The sequence below is a fragment of the Hippocampus guttulatus genome, chromosome 18 (genome assembly GCF_054856545.1).
Source record: "Hippocampus guttulatus isolate MCC_2025c chromosome 18, RoL_Hgut_1.0, whole genome shotgun sequence".
NCBI classification, from domain to species: Eukaryota; Metazoa; Chordata; class Actinopteri; order Syngnathiformes; family Syngnathidae; genus Hippocampus; species Hippocampus guttulatus.
This window is the reverse complement of record NC_141278.1, coordinates 8938801-8959312: the sequence shown is the minus strand read 5'-3', so window position 1 is coordinate 8959312 and position 20512 is coordinate 8938801. Positions and strand designations below refer to the sequence as shown.

Below are 20512 nucleotides of genomic sequence, written 5' to 3'. Positions count from 1 at the left end.
CACTGTTATTTCAGCAGCGCCCACTAACACAGCAGGCAATCGCAGTCATCAACCAACATACAGCTCAGGCACATTCAAAAGACACGAGGTGACGGCCATTCATAAACAGCAGAAGTACCTAAAAACACTCAACTGATCAAGTTACAAAAACTGAAATAATATAGTTGAGATAGATGGGAAAATAAATGTTTTGGGTTTTTTTAGCAGAGGAAACTGCAGCGTGTGATGGCAGCACAGGTGGACATGGACCACAGAGCACTTGAAGGCTGCTTCAAAATACCGCATTGGCCTGAATATAAGACGGCCCTGATTATAAGATGACCCCCTCTTTTTCAAGACTCAAGTTTGAAAAAATACTTTTTGAACACAAAATAAATTTTTATACAGAAAATAATTACAGTACATCTGAAACAAATGATTATAACGATATATTTGAGAGAAAAAGCATATTATTTTTCCTCATTCAAATCTTAATATCTGAACATTTAAATATGTAAACTAAAGTGCAATCACATTCGTAAATGAATGGCTTCTGATTTTTGAAATGTAAATGACATCATAACCTCAGCTGCCGGTTAACCTGGCCGATCTTTGACTTTTCTCCAGATTGTCGCGACGTTTCTCCATTTTCTGTTATCTCTTCTATTATTTTCTTCTCTTTTCTTTCTTACCGCTATTTTTTATTTTTTTTTTATTTTCGTGCTACCGCTATTTTAATTTTTATTCTTCGTGACAGGGGTTCACTTTGGCCTGGGGAGTCAAGTTCAGCATTCGCTTCAATGATATCTGCCGCCATCTAGTGTCGTGAATGGGTACAATGTCTAGACCCCGAATATAAGACGACCCCCACTTTTTCAGTCTTACTTCAATGCAAAAAACACCGTCTTATATTTGGGCCAATACGGTAATCTAGTAATGTCTCAAACAAAAGAGTGCCCCACCACACAAGCTGTGTGTCCATCATTCCCCGATGCAAGTTTGAACCCTTTCAGGGACAGCGGTTACGACAGCGGACAGTTCATCATGTTATCGGGTTACAGGGTGCACGAAAGGGTTAATGAACGGATGCTTTAATATGATATTAGTTATATTCTTATTGGAACTCTAAACTTAAAGTGTGTTTCCTGTAAAAGTGAGTCCAATGAATTTGAAGATTACATGCACGTCATGGCGCGCGGTCAGGATGGTACCACCTATGCCTCAATTTGAGCCAGGAAAAATGTTGAATAATGAAAGAGCTTTTGTGGCATTTCCAGTATCAAGGAACATTCCAGAGCCTTCTCCCCTAACGCACTGAGCCCCGGTGAACACTTTCGCCATTCCTGGCTGTCAAGACTCGGATTGAGTGGAAGGAAAAATGCTGTGAGGTCTCAGCACGCCGCCTGGCTTCCTGCCTCCCCCGGAGGTGGTCGATGAGAAAAGGCCTAGGTGGGTGGCGGTTATCCCTTAATGACCCAGTTAGCTTTGAAAAGGCATTGATCGGAGCGGCTGCTTTGTGTCCAGGCTAACAAAGCGAGCCTACGTTCGGCACCGCAGCCGAGGTCGCGCAAACGCTTCATGACGCACGAGACGAACGAAACTTGCTTGCTACTTCTGACGGAACGTCTTTAGAGTCGCAGCCTCCGAGCGCAATTCAATTCGTTCACCCTACCTGAAGGCGAGCTAAAGAGGAAGTCGTGTAAGTCAGCGGGACTCTGAAGTATTTTTCAACACAAAGTAATCATAATGAGATTTCTTGGAAGGGAAAAGCGGACTGGCTATGAGGCGGCATGAACTGGACAATTCCCCAAACTGCATTCACCTCAAGAACCAGTAACTCTGTTCTTGGTACATTCCTGGAATTAGAGGTCCCTATCAGAACCCTGCTCCAAAAGCTCCTCGACCTCTGTGAAGTACAGTGAAACTCCTCTACAACGAAACCTACATGGGAGAAAATATCCCCTAGTGTGAAAACATCATGCATTTACACCACTTCCGCTTTCCTGCCCCCCCATACAACGAAAAAAAAACCCTGTTGCTTTGTACGAAATCTTTTTCTCTGCTCTTGCCTCGCGATGAGAATCACTACAACGAAGTCTAATCCAACAGCGACCTCTACTGCGTCGTTCGGAAACGCCAACAGCAACCACCACACTGGTTTACACACGCACAGTAGTCCAGGAAGTATTTGTTATTGTTAGTTTCAGACGCAGCAAGAACGTTGCATTGCTAAAATGGCTACAAAACGGACCTTTGGATGTCAAGCAGCTAAGACAAGAAGAGCTCTGATGCTGGACGAGAGGGTAAAAGTGATGAAAGACGGGTCAAAGTGATGAAACACGGAGGAAGCAAAATAAAAGACATTATCCAAGAAATTGATGTAAGTGAAAGTGAATGCTGATCGTAAATTTCAAATGTGTATGTGTGTGTGTGTGTGTGAGTGTGTTTACATCTGAGATCAAATTTGCTACAGTGAAAAGCCCCCTGTTGTGAAAAATTTCTTGCTGCAAACATGATTTCGTTGAAGAGGAGTTTCACTGTATAACACCACTGTCAGAGACTAATACTGTGTCACATGTGCAATGTATGTGTCATGCAATTATTGCAACAGTTCCTTTTGCCACTTAATGATCATTTTGCACAATAGAAATCAACAGGATGACTTGGGGAAAAAAAGTTGGCAAAAAAAGTCCACGTGTAATTATAATCTAATTCGCCGCCACTGACGGCAACGGCTACTCTCGTCAGTTATTCATACCACCACGCTGATCAATAGAAATCAACAGTAAAACTTCGAGACATAATCCACAGTCCAAAAAAGAAAAAGACGACAACATGCTGTCACGCACGACGCACGTGTCCTCTCATTAACGCGACGGCTCGTCTCGCCGGTGAGCAACACTCACCGTCGCCTTTGGACAATAGAAATGCACAGAAGAGGGAGGGCACGTCGGGTTGGAGCGACGTGCGGTGCGAGCTCGCCCTCGGTGTACCTGCGCGGCGATGATGTCAGCGTCTGCACTGCCGATAATAAGCACGGGTTCACCTTCAAACCGCCGGCGCGCGTCATTGAGCGCCTCATCATCGCCGCCGGCATCATCACCATCACCATAGTCATCCTGACTGCATGCGTGTTGCCATGCAAAAGCTCACCGGGGGGGGGAAGCCTTAAACCTGCTATTTTCGTCTGGCGGGATCAACGGTGTTACGGGTGTCAGAAACCGTGGCCGTTGCCGTGGCGACACAAGGATTGGGGAGGGGGCAACAAAAGGAAGGGTGGAGATGCTTGACTGTGGGATCCGACGGAATGCTAATCATTTTCTTCCTGACAGTTCGTCCTTCATTATGTAAGAGAGCCCACGGGAGGGGGAGGCGACGCATTGGTGGGCGCAAAAATAAATAAATAAATAGATCCACGTATATGCAAGACACACACACACACACACACACAGACAGACAAGGTCACATGCTTGTCTACTTTGGTACACGTGCGTCCCATTCGGCATTCCCAGGATGTCTTGGGAAGTCTCAGAGAGAAAAAAAAAAAAAGAGGCAGGAATCCTTTTTCCCCCCTTTTTTTCAGCAGCTTGTTATTGTTCAACGGGTTGTGTGGTACAGTGTCACGGTTGCAGGATATCATGGTCCACATTCATTCATTTTCTATTAGGGATGTAACGATAGCCAAACACTACGATACAATATTATCATATTATGGGGAAGTTGGCGACATACAAAAAGCTCATGATACTGTATTAAAAAAAAATATATACTGTATATATAGCACAATATTCTATTTTTGTACATAAAAGCAGTGACAAAAGAAATAGGACTGGCCAGTCATTTTATTGTCAAGTGCTCAGCGGCGCAAAGTATCATGGTCTACGTAAAATGAACCCCGGAAGCTCATGTATATTATTCGACAGAAATAAAAACAAAGGACATTTACATTCAAATAAATTTTATGAAGATGTAGTTTCAGTTAATTTTGGGGGCTTTTTTCCAAATAATTTTTGTTGTATTTCATTCACGAACATCATTTCACAGAGTTATTTCTCGAGCTAATATATTCACTTCGGCTCAGAGTCCGAGAATGCTCGGTGAGGACGCAACCGCGCACATTGGCGGATAAATACGTTCAACAACGCCGTGCTTGACCTCGCCGGCTTAAAGACATTAGTGAGCAGCGTCACAGAGGGAAATACATCTGGAGTCGCTCAAATGATTCAAGTGTAGCTCAAGAGGATGGTAACGGAGAATGTAAATTGGACATGGCGTGCAACAACGCCCCCGTTATTCCCACCCCTCCCCCCTTTGGGCCGAATCTCAATGGAAGGACGAAAATAAACCTCCTAGTGGACTTTATTTATCACTTCACAAGATTCCTCCTTTAACTGAAGGCGGACTAGTCCAAACAAACTGCCAGATAAGAGTCCCTCCATCCCGCCGCAGGGCATTGGCAACAATCAACAAACAGGAAATAAGATGAAAAGAATTTGCTCAGGAAATGCAGAAATGAAGTTTTTTGTGTAGAGGGTTGCAATAACCCCCCCCCCCCCCTCGCCCACCACCACCACCCCCTACGGTTGCTCATCATCTCAAGGCTCCAACCTCTTCGACGTTCATGCTCCAAGTAAACACAAACCTCTCCGGTTGAGATATGTGGCAAAATATCAGAAAAAATGAGATCAGGAAAGACCCGCATTCCAACCGAGTCATGACGGCAGCCTAAAAATCGTTTAAGAAACAAGTAAGCAAACCAATTAATGGAGGTGATCCCTCCAATTTAGTTGGAATTTACACAAAAAGGCCTTACACGCGTTTCAAGTTCAGTGAATGAAAAAAAAGCGGACAGTTTACGATATATTCCTGCTATCATTGCAGCATTTCTTACTAAAAATCTCTTTTTTACAGATACTAACAGTTTCTTACTACATTTTCACCGCACAATACTGCTGACTGAAGCTAATTTATTCGGAAATATGAGTAAAAACTATGACTGAAACATTTCTTGCTAAAATCTGATAGCAGTGCTGACTGATCACTGGCCAACCTGAGATTGCAAAGCTGCGTTAGCATTTTCGCCATTGGGCAGTCGAGCGGGAAACACGATCAAGTCACGAGTTCATTTTTATTCTGCACTTTTCCAGCTCGAGAAACAAGGCCAAGCGCACCGGTGCCAGCAGGCCTTGCCAACGTCTCACATCTAAGCTGGCAAATGTCGGGCGGCGGGGATCAACGTGGGAAGTTGTGGCGGCTCACATCCCAAACCAAAAATAATCAACACACAAAAAAAAGGCAGATGGTACCGTAGCCTGAGGCTAGAATTTTGTTTTGCCAAAATGTAGAGATACAACATTGAAATGTGCACCGACCTCCAGGCTGTATTCTTCCACGGTCCGCTTCAGCGGGTCCACAATCTGCCAGCAAATCAGGATGCACAAGTCGATCAGCAGCATACCGCCAACGATGATCAATAATTTCTGGTCCTTTATGATCTGCATGGTTGGGAGGAGGGGGGAGACAGCAGTCTTATGAGCGCTGCACTCAACAATCACGATTATTGTCCAACCGGAGACCCGCTGGTTCTCACAACCCTCTCATCAGCTGCTGATTAGCTGCAATTAACCACCGGCGAGGATGTCTCGAACGCTCCATGCAGCGGGAAACGCTAATGGCGACCCGCCAATACATCTCCCCTGAGATGTGAAGCAACGAACGTCAGAACACTCTTCTCTTTTATAGTGTGAACTTTTGCCGGGATGAAAGCCGCGGCCTGTTTGTGATCTTTATTTATAATGCCGTTTGACGGTGTGGAAGCGTCATTCAAAGGAAAGGTCAGGCAGCCCGTTGTGGTAATAACTCAATCTAGAAGGTTGACTAGTGGACTCCCAGTGCCCCCTCATACCAGGTCAATGTGGCTGGAAAATGTCTCAGACATCCCACCGATCGGTTCTGTCCGGTTTAAGGCAGTACAGTTAAAGTTAAAAAGGGAAATCCTGATCTGGGTGGTGGTCAACCAGGTCATGCGAGGAACGGTTAGTAAGTGCTCTTGCCTGCACCATTTCCATGAGTTAGCATGTTTCGATGACTTCCCGACGTCACATAAAGATGAAAATCCACTTTGACCCTTTGACACCCACCATAGTGGTCAATCAGTCAAATCTCTCTATATTGGCACAAAAAAATTTATTGGTCCATGTTTATCCATAAAATACTTGCTGTTCAACATGGATAATACCTACATTCATTTGTTGCCAAAGCCCGCACTACTTTTGGCTCTCAAGAATGGTACACGCTGCAACACATTGGCTACCAACATAAACTAGCGTTGTAGTTGTCTGGTAGCCTAAAACCTTCATTATGAAATAAACCAGACAGGACTGCTTGCTGGAAATTGAGGTAGTTAAATACAGTGGTACCTCTAGTTATGAAATTAATTGGTTACGGAAGAAATTTCTGAACTAGAACATTTTGTAAGTAGAGACGCATTTTCCATGTAAATGGCCGAATCCGTTCCAAGCCCCCCCAAAATTCAGACAGGAATGTTTTCTGACGCATAAAAATGCATCAAAATATGTAACAAATACATGTTACAATTAGATTGTTGCACAATAAATGATAGTTGAGCATAATGTCAAAAACAAAGAATAAAGAATAAAAATTCTGGTCATTTAACTTTTAGCTGCGTCCTCATTGGTTTTTTTTGCCCTCTTTAGTTCATGTTCTCTCTCAGCAGTGGTTTTTGCCTGCCGTTTTGTAAAGAACTGATCCAAGGACGTTTGCTTTTGTCGGCTTTTAACAATCCTTTGAGAATGTCCAAGCCAAACATTAGCATCGTGAGCGATTGCCCGACTGGTGAACACTTTTTCTGGGTGATTCACATTTACATAAAACGCCTTATTGCCCGAGGGGCGAATGACGAGGACGCTGCATAGACGCAGATCTATCTATTTATCTATCTACACAGATAGACACGTACGGTAGAGGTCCCTCTTAGCCAATGGGATGCCAGGATGATGCTCGGATTTTAAATAGCCAATGGCAGAGCAACTATAAGTGTGTTGCCTTCAGGAAACTTGGAGCTGCGACTAGCAGCCCATACTGTAGTTTTACCTTTCGTATCTTTTACCTTCGTATTTTCCTGTTGAGGCGTTTCGTAACTTGAAAATTTCATGTGAAGAGACCTTCGTAAGTAGAGGTACCACAGGACTGGGAAATATGCCAGAACATAGCAAGTACTTTCACTCTTGTCCAATTAAAAAATATGCAAACGTTGACAAATCATTTTTGATTTAGTCTCCATCTAATCCCAAGAATCCAAGAAGATCTCCGTTACAGTTTCTCGTGCCGGAAGCCAGTCTGGCAATTTTGTTTTTCGGCATTCCCGCGCTCCTCTGAGGACCAAGTCTACTTCCTTTTCCATATGTGTCACTTTATCTTCCGTTTGTTTTTGTTTTTCTCCATCTCGCTTCTTGGCCATCTTCCTCCTTCTGACACTTCACCCCAAATCCTTTCAACTCTTTGATCCATCCCTCTCATCCTTGCAGGCCACCCACACTTGCTCCAGAAAGCCGGCGAGTGGGAGCGAGAGACAGGGCAAGAGGAAGAGGTGGCGGGAGGGGGTGGCTCTATAAATACCCTCAGCCAAAAAAAAAAAAAATACATTTAAAAAAAAAAAAAGCCAAGAATGGCTACTACAGTCTCCATCTCTTTTATATAACGCGGCCAATCGACGTGATTGAATCTGACAGCTCAAAAGCTTTAAACATGTTTCATTGAAGTTATTTCAAGATTATAAAGCACTCGATGGGTATAAACGCATGCACCCTATGCACAAAAGTATTTGGACGGACCTGAATCCGTCAGATGTTGGACTCGACTCTTAAAAATCCCTTTTAAATACGGCGTCTTCCCGATGTATTTGATCACTGATTAATTTCTGTGTAGTCCGAGATCGCTCCAAGTCTCCCGTATCACAATGATAGCGTTCACAAGTGTCCCGAATAAACTGTCGCGTGCGATTGGGGTCAAGAGGCATCATTTCTCAGAGGATGACGAGATCAGACAAACCATCTGCCAGAGAGATCCTGGCACGCAGCTTGTGTAGTGACTCCCGTTGTTTTCGAAGGTAGTTGATGGGGCGTGACTGTCAAACTGTAATCCTTTGCCACGTAGAAAACAGATGACGGGAGAAGTATTCCCTGAGCCTCTATGTTTCAGCTACTTGTGCGACAGGAATGTTATTATTGTGTGTGCCCCAAATATTTCTGCCCACATGGTATATGTGCATTTCCACACGCAGAAACCCAAAACACTCTCCCATACCTTCTTCTTCATCTTCACATTCTTGAAGATTGCATGCACCCTCCACGTCTTGGCAAACATGGCGCCAAACGCCGTCGTGTAGCCGACGATGAGGATCCACGTTCGAACCTAACGGGCGACAAGAGAGGCACTTTGAAGAAAAACTGGATTTTGATATCCTCTCACATGCTAATGTGCCGATTAACTCATTCAGTACCAGCCAATTCTGGACCAGGTCTGAAAAGACGTTTAAAAACGTCTTTGGGGGTGAATGAGTTGATACACATACTCTACTACAGACAGACAGTCAGATGGTCAAAGAAGGAAGGAAACAATGCAAACAGTCTGCGAAACAACTCCTCCTTTCTCTTTTGTTCTTGAGAAGACAGACTACGTCAAGTCTCCAGTTTTATTTTATACCTACGTCCGATTATGACAAACACCCAAAAACCGGCAATCGGGGTATAATATTTAGTGACTTTTCCTCGGTGCCGCCTGGTGCTCGGGCCCCGTTGATGTCTCCGACTACTATGAATGTTTCCTTTGAAGATGCCAAAATAGCGCTCTAAAAATGAACCACCCCAAAAAAACATAAAAAAAGCTGTCAGGTTGCTTTCTTGTCTTATCTGGTAAGCACGGAGGCTGTCACACTCTTGAGAGTAATTCGTCCTAATAAGATGAAACAGAACGTAGACCTTTGGCTCTGATTTGGCACCAGAGGACGCCGCTGATGTGCGTTTTAAAAACGCTGAGTTTGAAAATAACCTGGCAAAGCCTGCTATCGTCGCAGCATGCAGACCACACACATCTACATACTTATTTACACTTTCACCCCCCCCCCCCCCCCCCACACAGCATTTTGAGAACAAAGTCCAGCCGGCATAATTTTTTGCTGGTGTCGCAAAACACTACTTTATCGCCCTAATCGCAACACTGTCATATTACCCGAGCGCGGAGGCCTAATATGCTGGCAAAAGATCCCCCCCCAGCGGGCACAGCCGGTCTGTTTCCATTCATCACATTTCAGCTGTTTATCGTATCTAAATCTAACGCCATTAACACCTACAATTTTGCGGCCGGCTTCAATTCCTTACTGGCTTAATTTCTGGGGCGGGGGGATTGTAACGTATGTATTTTAGACTACTTAGGCCTCTGCTTTAGATTGCATTCCAGTGATAAAAGACAATGCAATAATCCAGAGAAACATCTTAAATTCCCTTTTTTCTTGAGAAAATGAGAAAAATAAATCATACTGATGAAACCTCTTAACTCATTCAGTACCAGCCAATTCTAGATCAAGTCTGAAAAGACGTTTAAAAACGTCTTTGGGAGTGAATGAGTTAATGCCTACATTTATAGTTAACTTGCGTTGTTTTTTTTAAACACTGCTTCAATGTACATCCTCTGGATTTTAAATCAGTCGGTCAATCTCATTTTGAACAAAGGTTATTAATGAGATTTTCAATCTCTATTTGGATGTTTTGTTCAGTTCCTGACACTTTCGGAGAATTCAACCTGCTCTGGGTCAAACTGACCCAGCAGCAGTAAGGCTGTTCCTAAGTAACGAGCAATTTCAAGGGAGTTCAATGGAAGCAAGTAGCGTATTAAATGATGTCATCCATTTAAAGCAGAAGGAGAATTTTCCACAGAGACTGTAAGTCTGATAAAACAAACGCGACCCAAGAAGTGAGAGTGAATCGTCTGCGGGAATATATTTCTCACTGATTCGATGATGATCATCATGTTTGTGGAGGAGCAACTGACCGTGCAGAGTGTCTGAAACTCCTTGTCGGACACAAAGCCGCCGTCCAGTCCGAAAAGGAAGATGGAGGCGTAGGAAAGCATGCCGCCCAAGATGATCAGGTTGTTCATGTAGGGACTGGACATCTTGATCAATCTGCACGACAAGCGTCACTTTCAACATGACAAGACGAGCCAACACAGAGAAACTCGCGATACCAAATCATTTCATCAGTTGAAGTGTACGTTGGACTGCCGTAATGACGACAATTGAGAATTGTACTAGAGGTTTATTGGTACATGAACTTGTGTTTTTCAGTACCACATTAAAATGTGAGATTTTGTCAACGATGCGAATGGCTTAGATATGCGGGACGACAATGCATCCGGGATCTAGATTTTTAAGCGTTGGCGGGACACTCCTTGCTTTGTGTTATTCCCTCTCTTTGCTCACCTGTGGTTTCTATTCTTGATGTTGAAAAAGAGGAAAGCTCCTGCCATGAGCATGCCCAGGATGGTGATGGTGGACAGGATGCTGTAAAGCGGAACGTTGATGTGCCGTCGCTGCGAATGCACAAATGTCTGATCTTTGGGCGGCTCCACACCTTTTGACGGGAAGAAGAAGGAAGGGTTCAAATGAGTTTGGGAGAAGATGGCCAAGATGTGGTCCTCGCTCTGCTTGTTTATCCTCCCACACCCGCCAACAAGCGACGTGGCTATTCCAGAGCCATTTCCTGTTTCCTCTGCGCGCATCATCTAAGCATGCCGGTCAAGCTATTGCGGTGGGAGCCTTCACTGTCTTATCTCCCACTGTATTCTACTCTGGTGGGTCCCAATCGATGGCGGCGGAATCGTCTTACACATCTCTGCTTAGCGTGGAAACCGTCCAGCACTTTCTGAATGTGGTAGTGTGGGTAGGAAGGGGGGGGGGGGGACCATTAATAATGACGACACAAGCAGAAATTGTATCGGTAAATCATTTGGTTTCCGTGTCGGTACCATGGGAAAAAACTATGAGGGGCAGTGTGTGTGTGTGTGGGGGTGGGTGGGGGGGGGGGGGTGGCGCAACCTATTTTATGGTTTGGTAGTTACTAGGCTACTTTGTAATTGGTGGAAAACTCATTTCGAAATCAGTCTTGTTCATTTTTCTGTAATCACAAAAATAAAATAAAATTGAAGAAGGTCAGAAAATAAGAAAGAGTGACGAGTGTTTTTTGATACCGGGCTACTTCTCGCTTTGTACTGGATAACGTATAAGATGCTACAAAGGGATGGGTGGAGGAATTTATTCTTGGGAGTGAAGGGTAAACAAAAAAAATGAAATCAACCTAACGATTTAAATATTTTGTTTCTTCCTTGGAACATTTGGTCGCCCTCTAAAAAAAGTGGAATTCCGACTCGAGAGGATTTATGTAAACATGTCACAGAGCACCAATTTTTTTTTTCTCCATACCTTGGAAGCGGATGGAGTTATTGATGAGGTTCAACACGTCTGCAATGGCATTGTATTCTCCCACCTTCACTTCGTGGCCCTCTGTTTTCAAAAGAAAAAAAAAAACAACAACAACATTTATTAACATCCTATAAACTTTATGGCCTCAAATTACAGCCTTGAACAGAATACATTCAAAGCGCATTACTAATAGGACAAAACATCAATAACGCAAATCATAAAGCACTCGGCAACAGCTATCACTTAAGGATCGGAATATGCACTTTAATATGTTTTTTAATATGCTTTCCCCTTTATGCCGTTTCAATTATGCGTTTATTTCACCTCAAGGAGAGCCAGCGGGCGATAAAGAGAAGATTGCGGCGAAGGAAGCAAGGGCGCTAAATGCTTCTCCAAGATTTGTGGGGGCAGGGGGAGGGGGGGGGGGGTGAAGCAGCAATTCCACACAAACGGATCGACGTGTTTTTATGGAACAACTTCCACTGACAAAGATCAGGCAACCAATTATATTTATTTTTAAAAAAAAAGTGATTCTCTCTTGGGGAAAAAAGGCACAATCCGCCTCTGCTTCTATGCCTCATAAATTTGCATTGCAATCAATTTTGCATTGGATACGACGATACGAGAATGATGTCAAACTTTGATAGCTGATGTTCTTTTGGTTCAACTCTGATGTCAGTGTTCCACCCAACAGTTTCGCAACATTTTGTCGAATTTTCTATTAAAGTATGCTCGAGTTCGGCTAAAACTAGGGCCCAACTGAAATTGATTTTATTTTTTAAGGCCAATGCCGATTCTGATATTTGGCAGGATACAACTCCAATAACCGATTGGTCAATGGTTTATTTAAAAAATATACACGGATGAGGAATAAAATGTATTTTGGGGCCCCGCAACACTAAAAAAACAATATAGAAAGATATGAGTTATAACCAGGAGATTTGACATTTTACTAGATTCTTTCATTTGGTATTTGTTCAGCTTTACAAAAAATAAAAATAAAAAAGGGAGATTTTTGCCGCTTTTAAAGGAGCTAATATCGGCTGATTAATTCAGACGACTGATTAATTAGTCAGGCCTTGGTTTGAACAAAAACAAATAAAAATATCCTGTGGACAAAGGCTCCCTAAAACCCTATCTCATTTTGCGTGAAGCTTTTTCCCGAGCTTACTTGGTGCCGATCCAAGCCCATCAAGCACAGCAGCCGGCTTTACAAAAATTGCCATTACCCTGGACAAGTGCCGCAACGAAGACGACATTCAGTTGAAGCTACGTCGGGAGCGTAATGAATCCTTTTCTTTTTTTTTTTTTTTGCTTCTGACATGAGTAGTTGTGTTTGTACCTTGAAACTGGTTGAATTTAATAGTGCCCATCCGCTCACCATTTCGGAACATCACTTGGCCCTGGAAGAACAACAATCAACAAACTAGCATAAGTCACACTGGTGTTATGTTCAATAAACATGTTCTGCGCACTTGATGGTGCTGACAGCAGCTGGTTCCACAAAAAAACACCAGTTTCAAACCAAAAAGCAAAGAATCAAAAAGAACCGAGTTTGATTGCTTTATGACACATCAAACTATAAGACGACAACAACAACAACAACAAAAAAAGATATGAATAACAATGCATGCATTAGCACACGTATGCCACACTGGTGATACCACTACGCAATTTCTGGCTCCGCCCCTGCCTTGACCCATAATGACACTGTATGACATGATATTGCTACAGCTGCAATGCTGTTTAGGTCCAAACTACTTTCAAAAGTCAATTTCTTAACGTTAGTATTTGGCTCAAGAGAGTGTTTCCTCCATTTTTTTAAAAAAAAGTGATTGAGGCGAGAGGGGAACAAGCACTTTTAAGCCGCAGCCCCGACGCAGTAGACAAAAGCAATTGCGCTTTGCGGCATTATCGTCTCATGTCGTCCAATCAATTTGGCCTCTGTGGCTTGATTTCGCCTCCCCCCTCGCTCGCTCTCTTGCAGTCTCCATCTTTGCCTTCCCTCCACCAATCCAGGAACGAGTGTGACATCTTTGTTGCGCGTATGTGTGTCTTTGTGTGTCAATTTAAACGAAGACAGAATTTGGGACCCGACAATACGAAGCCTCCCGTACATTTTGCCCATGAGCAGATATCCACATGTGTATGTCCATTCACACGCGGACGCAATGTCAACATCCGTCCGTCCATTCACAACCAGATGATGTATATTTCTGTTTGCCCATTCACAAACACAGGCTAAAAGTCTGTCGGTCCATTCAGAGTTCAGCTCATTAAACGGCACCTGCTGCGCCAACAGGGTCTTGCTTCATGACTCAGCAGTTACTCCTCCGCTGCTTCTTTCGCATCAGCGAAAAGAGCAGATGACTGAAACGGGGCGCCGGTACACCTCCGTTTGCCCCCTCCTCCCCTCCAACCTCTTCCAAGTCCACACGTACGCTCGCTGTGCTCACAAAACTGAATCACACCTTGCTAATTACAGTAAAATGTCGGCGCTTCCCGGATTTAATCAGACATACACACTCACACCTTAGAAGAAATGTTTGCGGCCGTGCCTCAGTGACCGCAAATCAAAGAAAGCATGTGTATCATCTGAATCACAACTTTGCTGAACACCATCCTTCGCATCTCCCATAACCATATGACCCCCCGCCCCGGCCCCATATCTTCCACCAGTGGGTAATCATCCTGCGGTTACGGTGGGGGATGGGTGGGGTTGAGGTACTGTATCTCGGCTGCAGATCAATACTGCAGAGACTTCCGTGATGGATTGGTCACAAATGTGTTGTCATGGGATTGGAATGTGCGTTGAGAAAAAAAAAAGTGTAACATCACCAGAAGAAGAAAAAGGCTTCAAATAAAAAGCTGGAATTTGCAGTTTTTCAGGTTGTGTAACAGTGGATATTTTTATTTCTCTTTTTTTTTTTTTTTTGTGCAGTGGCATAAAAGTTGCATAGAGTGGTGGCAGCTGATTGCCTTCCCGTGTCTGCTGCCTTGTGCGTGAGCATGTTTGCGTGTGTGTGTCGGTCTAAGGCCTGTGCGTGCAGGGTAATCTTCCTTCATGAATACTTTTAAAACAACACCTATCATAGCATCATCAACATCAGTACAGTATATTGCTACTGCACATTTTACATGCATTACAAATTTTTGCTTGAAGTTTTGAGGGGTACATAAAAAATAAAACTTTGTACCTTTATGTTGGGGTAGCAACCGCAGCAGTAGGTCACTAGACATGTTGCAATGTGTAAATTGTTAAAAGGATTCAGCAAAGTCAGTAATATATTCCATTATCCACTTTTTTTTTTTTACCTTTAAGAGGATAGGCAGCTTCATGCTAGCATCACCTGCGTACATTCTAACTAACTAAACACACCGGGACAGAACCTGCTTTCTGACAAAGTAATGTGTCACCTTCTAACTAACAGATCAGAAGGTAGCCTGCTATGAATTAATAACCAAGGATTGTCACCCGCTAACTAACAAAGCAGTAAAAACCTTGCGAAAAATCTTTCATCTATAACTGCTTCAGACAACAAAGTGTATGCAGGAAAGTGGTTAAGATTGCACGATTGTTTTGTTTCTCATGTGTTGCCTTGTATTATTTTGTTATTTTTTGTGAACTTTTCTTTTGATGGCGGCGCGGAAACCCGCAGCGGCTCCTCTTGTTTTATGTTGAGAGGGAAGAAATGTCATCTGTGCTGTATGTTATAAATACATACAGCACATTTGACGATAAAGTTGTATTCAATTCAATTCAAAAAAAGGAAGTAGCCTGATCACCAACAAAACTTTGTTGGCCAATAAAATGGACAACCCAGGAAGCTATTTAAATTAACAGACAAACTGGGACATAACTGACAAAGCGGGAAGTAGCTTGCTTGTTCATAAAACTGACAAACCAGGAAGTAACCAGAAAAAAAAAAAACTACGCACCAAAGTAGGCTGCTAACTACTAAACCAACCAACTAACTAACCGGGAAGCAGTCAGCTCAATATCAAACTAGAAAAACAAACCAAAAAGTGTGCTAACTAACGCCTGCAATGCCACTCTTGGCAGTGTGACATCCTGCTGCCGCACAGGAGATATGGTATCCTCTTAACAACCCAAGAGTAAGTGAAAGTGCTCTCATTCTCACATTCACACACTCACGCACACGCACACACACGCATGCACGCGCACACACACACACGCGACAGGATCAATTCTGAATGCGCTGGAGTGGGCATGCAGCAGCACTTTAGAGGGGCGAAGTAACCTTCTCTACAAACCATTTGCGCGAATGAAGACACACTGTATGACTTTTTTTTTTTTTTTTAGGTGTGTACACACATTCGACACACATACAGATGATTTTAGAAGCTGTAAAAGACGGACTAACATTTTTGGGGGAAAAACCCCCCAGAAGGGAGTAGAGAACCTAAACTAAAATTAAAATTAGTTGTAAAATGGACCTATTAGCATCTTGTGTATATTTGTGCCATTTCTAAAATGGCCACGCCAATGCCCTGCTCCATCTAAGCAAGGTTCCCACTCTTCCACTTGCTTTTTATTTATGGGCCTTTTAAGGACTTTTGAGGGCTAATTTAGCCATTTCTAAGGACTTTTTCTCCATTCAGCAGGGGATTCACGGTGGATTTAATGAACAGAAAGCCACATATCACTGAGCTGGTGTTCAAATCATTGCCGCCAAAGGAAGGGCACATCTTTATTTTTAGGGGCAATCAGCTAACCCTTTCTCACATACTGTCTGTCAAATTGGCCCGAAATGACCCAAAGTGATCACGTGATCATCATCGGAACTGATCGGAGACGGCGGGAAAGCAGAGCGAGAACCAGGAAGGCATGTAGCCGACAGCAGGGTTTGAGGGGAAGGGCGCTAGGCGCATTTTACAACAAAACTATTAATTGGAAGGGTGGGGAAAATAACATACACAATTGAAATGGACACCACAGGTTAATTTTTAAGGATTTTTATTGATTTTAGAAGCTTTCCCTCAAAATTAAGGACAATTAAGAACATAATTTTACAACTTCTTTTTTTTATGGATTCTTATGAACTTTAAGGACCCGTGGGAACCCTGTCTAAGGCCGCATATCAGCGGAGGAGTAGCTCGCGTTGATAGCCAACTGGCCTGACAGTAAACTATAGCGCGATGAAGATGACAGTAGTGGGGAAAGTAGAGCGGTAAACGTCTCAAGTACATTCAAGAATGGTCAACGCAAGGTCAAATAAATGCGCGATAAATGCAGTTGCACAAATTCGCCAACCGTTGATTCTTCACACTCACCGTGACTCCAAAGAAGTTGGTCTCGTTCATGACGTCCAGCACCATCTTGCCCACCTCGTGGTTGTCTACGGTGAAATTGGGGTGTCCGCTCTGCCGCTGCTTTTCGCGCAGCAGGTGCATGACCCGGGTTAGGGTCTTGGCGATGACCCAGATGCCGTCGTAGGCGAAGCCGTGGAACTTGCTGGGCTCCACACCCTTCTGATGTAACTCGCGGCTGTACTCCAGCTCGTACTCCTGCGGGGTCTGAAACGGGACACGAAGTAGGAAGCAGCCAGTTGTCAATTGATCAAGCGGGAAATGTCCGACTAACTAACAAACAAGAAAGTAGTCCGCTAACTAACAATCAATGAACAAAGCAGGCAGTAGTTAGCCAACAGGCGAACCAGGAAGTAACCAGCTAACTAACAAACAAATCAATCCAGGAAGTAGCCTGATCATGAACAAATAAACCAGAACATCACGTGCTAAGTAACAAACAAAAGCAAAGTCGCATTTGGGCTCACAAACTAAAAGGTTAGTCGGCTGCTAACAAACAAACTACAAAACCTAACTAGCCCAGCATGTAGCCTGCGAACAGACGTAGCTCGCTACCTACAAAATACCCAAACCAGGAAGTAGTCTAACTCCCTATGAACAAAAAGAAAGTAGCTTACAACGAGACAAAATATAACGAAACACTTCATGGTTCAATGCTCCAGAGCTCTTTTTTTCCAGCCTCGCAATTACCACCGTAAATACCAACCAAATACCACCACAATGCTTGAGTGCATTTGTTATTTGCTGTACATCTTTTTTGTTTTTCTATTTTGGGTTTTGGAGGTGTGTGTATGTGTGTGTGCCCGTGCTGGGTGCAGAATAAGAGGTGGGTTCACCCTTCCGGAGATGCCCTTCATCCGCCTAGCGCTGAGGGGCTCAAAGTCCACGCTGATGTAGCCCTCCATGGCGGCCAGCAGCTTCTTGGTGGTACAGTTGGTGCTGTTGGCCTGCTCCCACCAGTTGCCCTGGTACCAGCCAGGAATGATCCACTGGTATTTGCTGCCAAACATGTTCAGGTTGTACGCCTGGACGGAGAGGAAAGAGGCGTTCAGGTGCCGTCGGGCCACCGCCGCGCCGCACGAGGGGAAGGCACTTACGCAGCAGAAGACTTTGGAGGCCAGGTTCGCATCAAACTGTCCGATGATGATCCTCACGTCGTTGTCCTAAAAGAAAAACAAATATTGACACACATTAAGCATCATGTTGTGACTGTAATATTTCATTTTGGAATGATGCAGAAAAATGATCATCAATCTTTGCCAGGAGCCAAATCGGTTTCATCAGTCTAACAAAGGCTAGAAACTCTCATTTATAACCCTACCGCGGGCTTAAAACGCAACTTTGAAAGGTTTTAAACCAAAATTTGAAACTGTCTTGTCTCCTGCACAATCCACCACACGTATCATGCACGTCACAAATCCTCCCGGGGGCCGACAGCCACCATATGTCACTGGGCGCGACTCATCTTTCAGCTCTTCTTCATTCTAAATTCCTCGAGGAGCCCGGACGCGCGTACACTGCATAGATTACACATTGATTAAATACGCTTCAATTAGGACGCAATCCGATAACAGATTATATTAAGATTTAGACCTTGTTCATTGGCGGGGATCGCTGGAGATATTGAGTGAGCCAATGGAAGGAGTCAATAGCTTCTGTAATTCAAATGTAAGACTATTAGTCATGTTCAATTGTATTTTATTTTTTAACGATGAACTAAATATTGACAAGAGAGAAGCCATTAGCTTCCTTGTCAAAATGAGGTTGTGTACTAATTAGCTAATTGCATGACATGGTTTTCTAAAATGTACTAATTTCTGTAATAGTTATTTTAGATTAAAAAAAATTATTTCCCCGCAAATTAGCGGTCAGGCATTTGTGAATTTGCCATTTTGCACATAGTTGTCACGGAAACCTCTGCTTATTTATGAGTGTGTGGTTTTTTTTTCATTTGATCCTTCATTTTTTTATTATTATTCACATTTTTGTTATTGACCCGATTTATTTTTAAACAAAACAATTACATACAATTGAATTTCCTCTTATATGTATTACAACACATGATGTCTATTTAAAAAAAAGAAAAGCTCAAAATACTGACAATTTTACAAATAATTTGGTTGCCTATTTAGCTACACACGCGGGAAAATTTTTGGCATAAGAGTCTGACAGTCCCATTTGAATTACATTTAATTACTTGCAATACTAATGTTTGACAATATTGACAAAATATTTTGGCCAGCTATTTAACTTAACATGGACAATAACAACAATTTAAACTGGATTTGATTACAGTGCTTGAAATATGTTTCACAACATGTTAAGTGCTGGTTAAAAATTAACTTTAGAAGATTCAGTCGTATTTACACAAATTGTTGTTGAGCTTTTCAGTTTGCTACCTTCAGTTTAAGTCAAAATATGACATTTGTCATGAACGAACTGAAGAAAATTGAAACTAGTTACACAAGATGACCGTGGTGAATTATTTACGACTGAGGTTTTTACTCTCGATGGCTCGGTATCTTTTCTCAGAACACACCTTGAGTTTCTTGACGTTGACGCAGGGGTCGTTGGAGAAACTCTCGGTGTCGGCGATCTGAATGTCGGCCTTCTCCAGTTCACTGGTGAGATCGTTCCTCACCTGAGGGAGGAGAGATGAAATTCCAGTTTTAATCTGGATCAGATTCCGATTCAGCTTGCTCTGACAGGCCAGAAAAGGTGTTTAAAATTGAACAATGTGTGAGTCTTAGAAATGTGTGTATGTATTACACACGCCCACACACACACACACACACACACTACACGCTAAGTATAGCCGAGAGCGGCTTGTCAAAGGCTAAAACAGCATTCTCGCCTTCAGCGTTAATATAAGAGTAAATAAATAACCACAACAACATTATTTTGCTGTGCACTGTTCCTGAGTGTAATTAAACACCCACAGGGCAAATTCCTAATCCTGTTCTCCGTCAGTTCTGATTGATGTTTGCTGTTCCTGCGTGTCTGGCAATAATGTTGATTGCCAAATATTGCGTGTGCACATGTGTGTGCTCACGTGGGTGACGGCCAGTCACCCCCCTCGTCGTCATTACCATTAAACCGCCGATGTGCCGTAAATAGAAGGTGGTCTGCGCCGGCTAAAGCTTCCAGGCTTATCTGTTCTCCTGGCGGGGTGGATGGGGCTGGCCGGGCCCCACCGCCAGCGTCTTTAACGAACGAGCGTTGTGCAACATGCAGCTCACCTCGCGAACGCCGGCTCGCTGCACAGCGGATCCGTGGGAGATTTGAGCATGACAGATAGAAGAAATAGAAACGCTAGTTGCCAAAGAGGCTGTCGGCACCACTATTCATTATGCATGGGAAACTTCCACAAGTTGCACTAATGTCTTTGTGGCCACTTGTACTTGTTTGGGTGTGTGACTACGCGATGGCTTGATCTTCATTGGAAGTTCGGCCCTCAAACTGAGGGCAGATTATTTGGAGAAAACTTTGGTGGAAGTCTAGTGTTGCTTTTGTGGTATCAAGTGGGTATCGTCTTGCCTTACCGCTAACCACCCTAGTTGGATTTGAGGGTTACCCGATAACATTCATCTGTGTGGCGCCAACGCCGTCAAGGGGGCTTGCGCGAATAATGGAGCGCCAAAGTGATGCTTGCATATTTGTAAAAATTGGGATTAGAGGACAATCTGGCGGCAGGTTGACGGAAGG

At 43.5% G+C, this 20512-nt stretch overlaps 1 protein-coding gene across 1 annotated transcript in view; it reads right to left on the bottom strand.

Annotated features, from left to right (window-relative positions):
- The window catches only part of gabbr2 (gamma-aminobutyric acid (GABA) B receptor, 2), a 92342-nt gene that overhangs the window by 22934 nt on the left and 48896 nt on the right, over positions 1–20512 (bottom strand). The window contains exons 4-13 of the mRNA XM_086136380.1: positions 19347–19448; positions 17905–17970; positions 17644–17832; positions 16772–17014; positions 12819–12879; positions 11477–11557; positions 10478–10628; positions 10048–10180; positions 8305–8412; positions 5352–5474 (exon numbers count right to left, since the gene is read on the bottom strand). Of these exons, the coding sequence (XP_085992506.1) occupies positions 5352–5474; positions 8305–8412; positions 10048–10180; positions 10478–10628; positions 11477–11557; positions 12819–12879; positions 16772–17014; positions 17644–17832; positions 17905–17970; positions 19347–19448 (1257 nt within the window). The remainder of the gene's footprint in view (positions 1–5351; positions 5475–8304; positions 8413–10047; positions 10181–10477; positions 10629–11476; positions 11558–12818; positions 12880–16771; positions 17015–17643; positions 17833–17904; positions 17971–19346; positions 19449–20512) is intronic.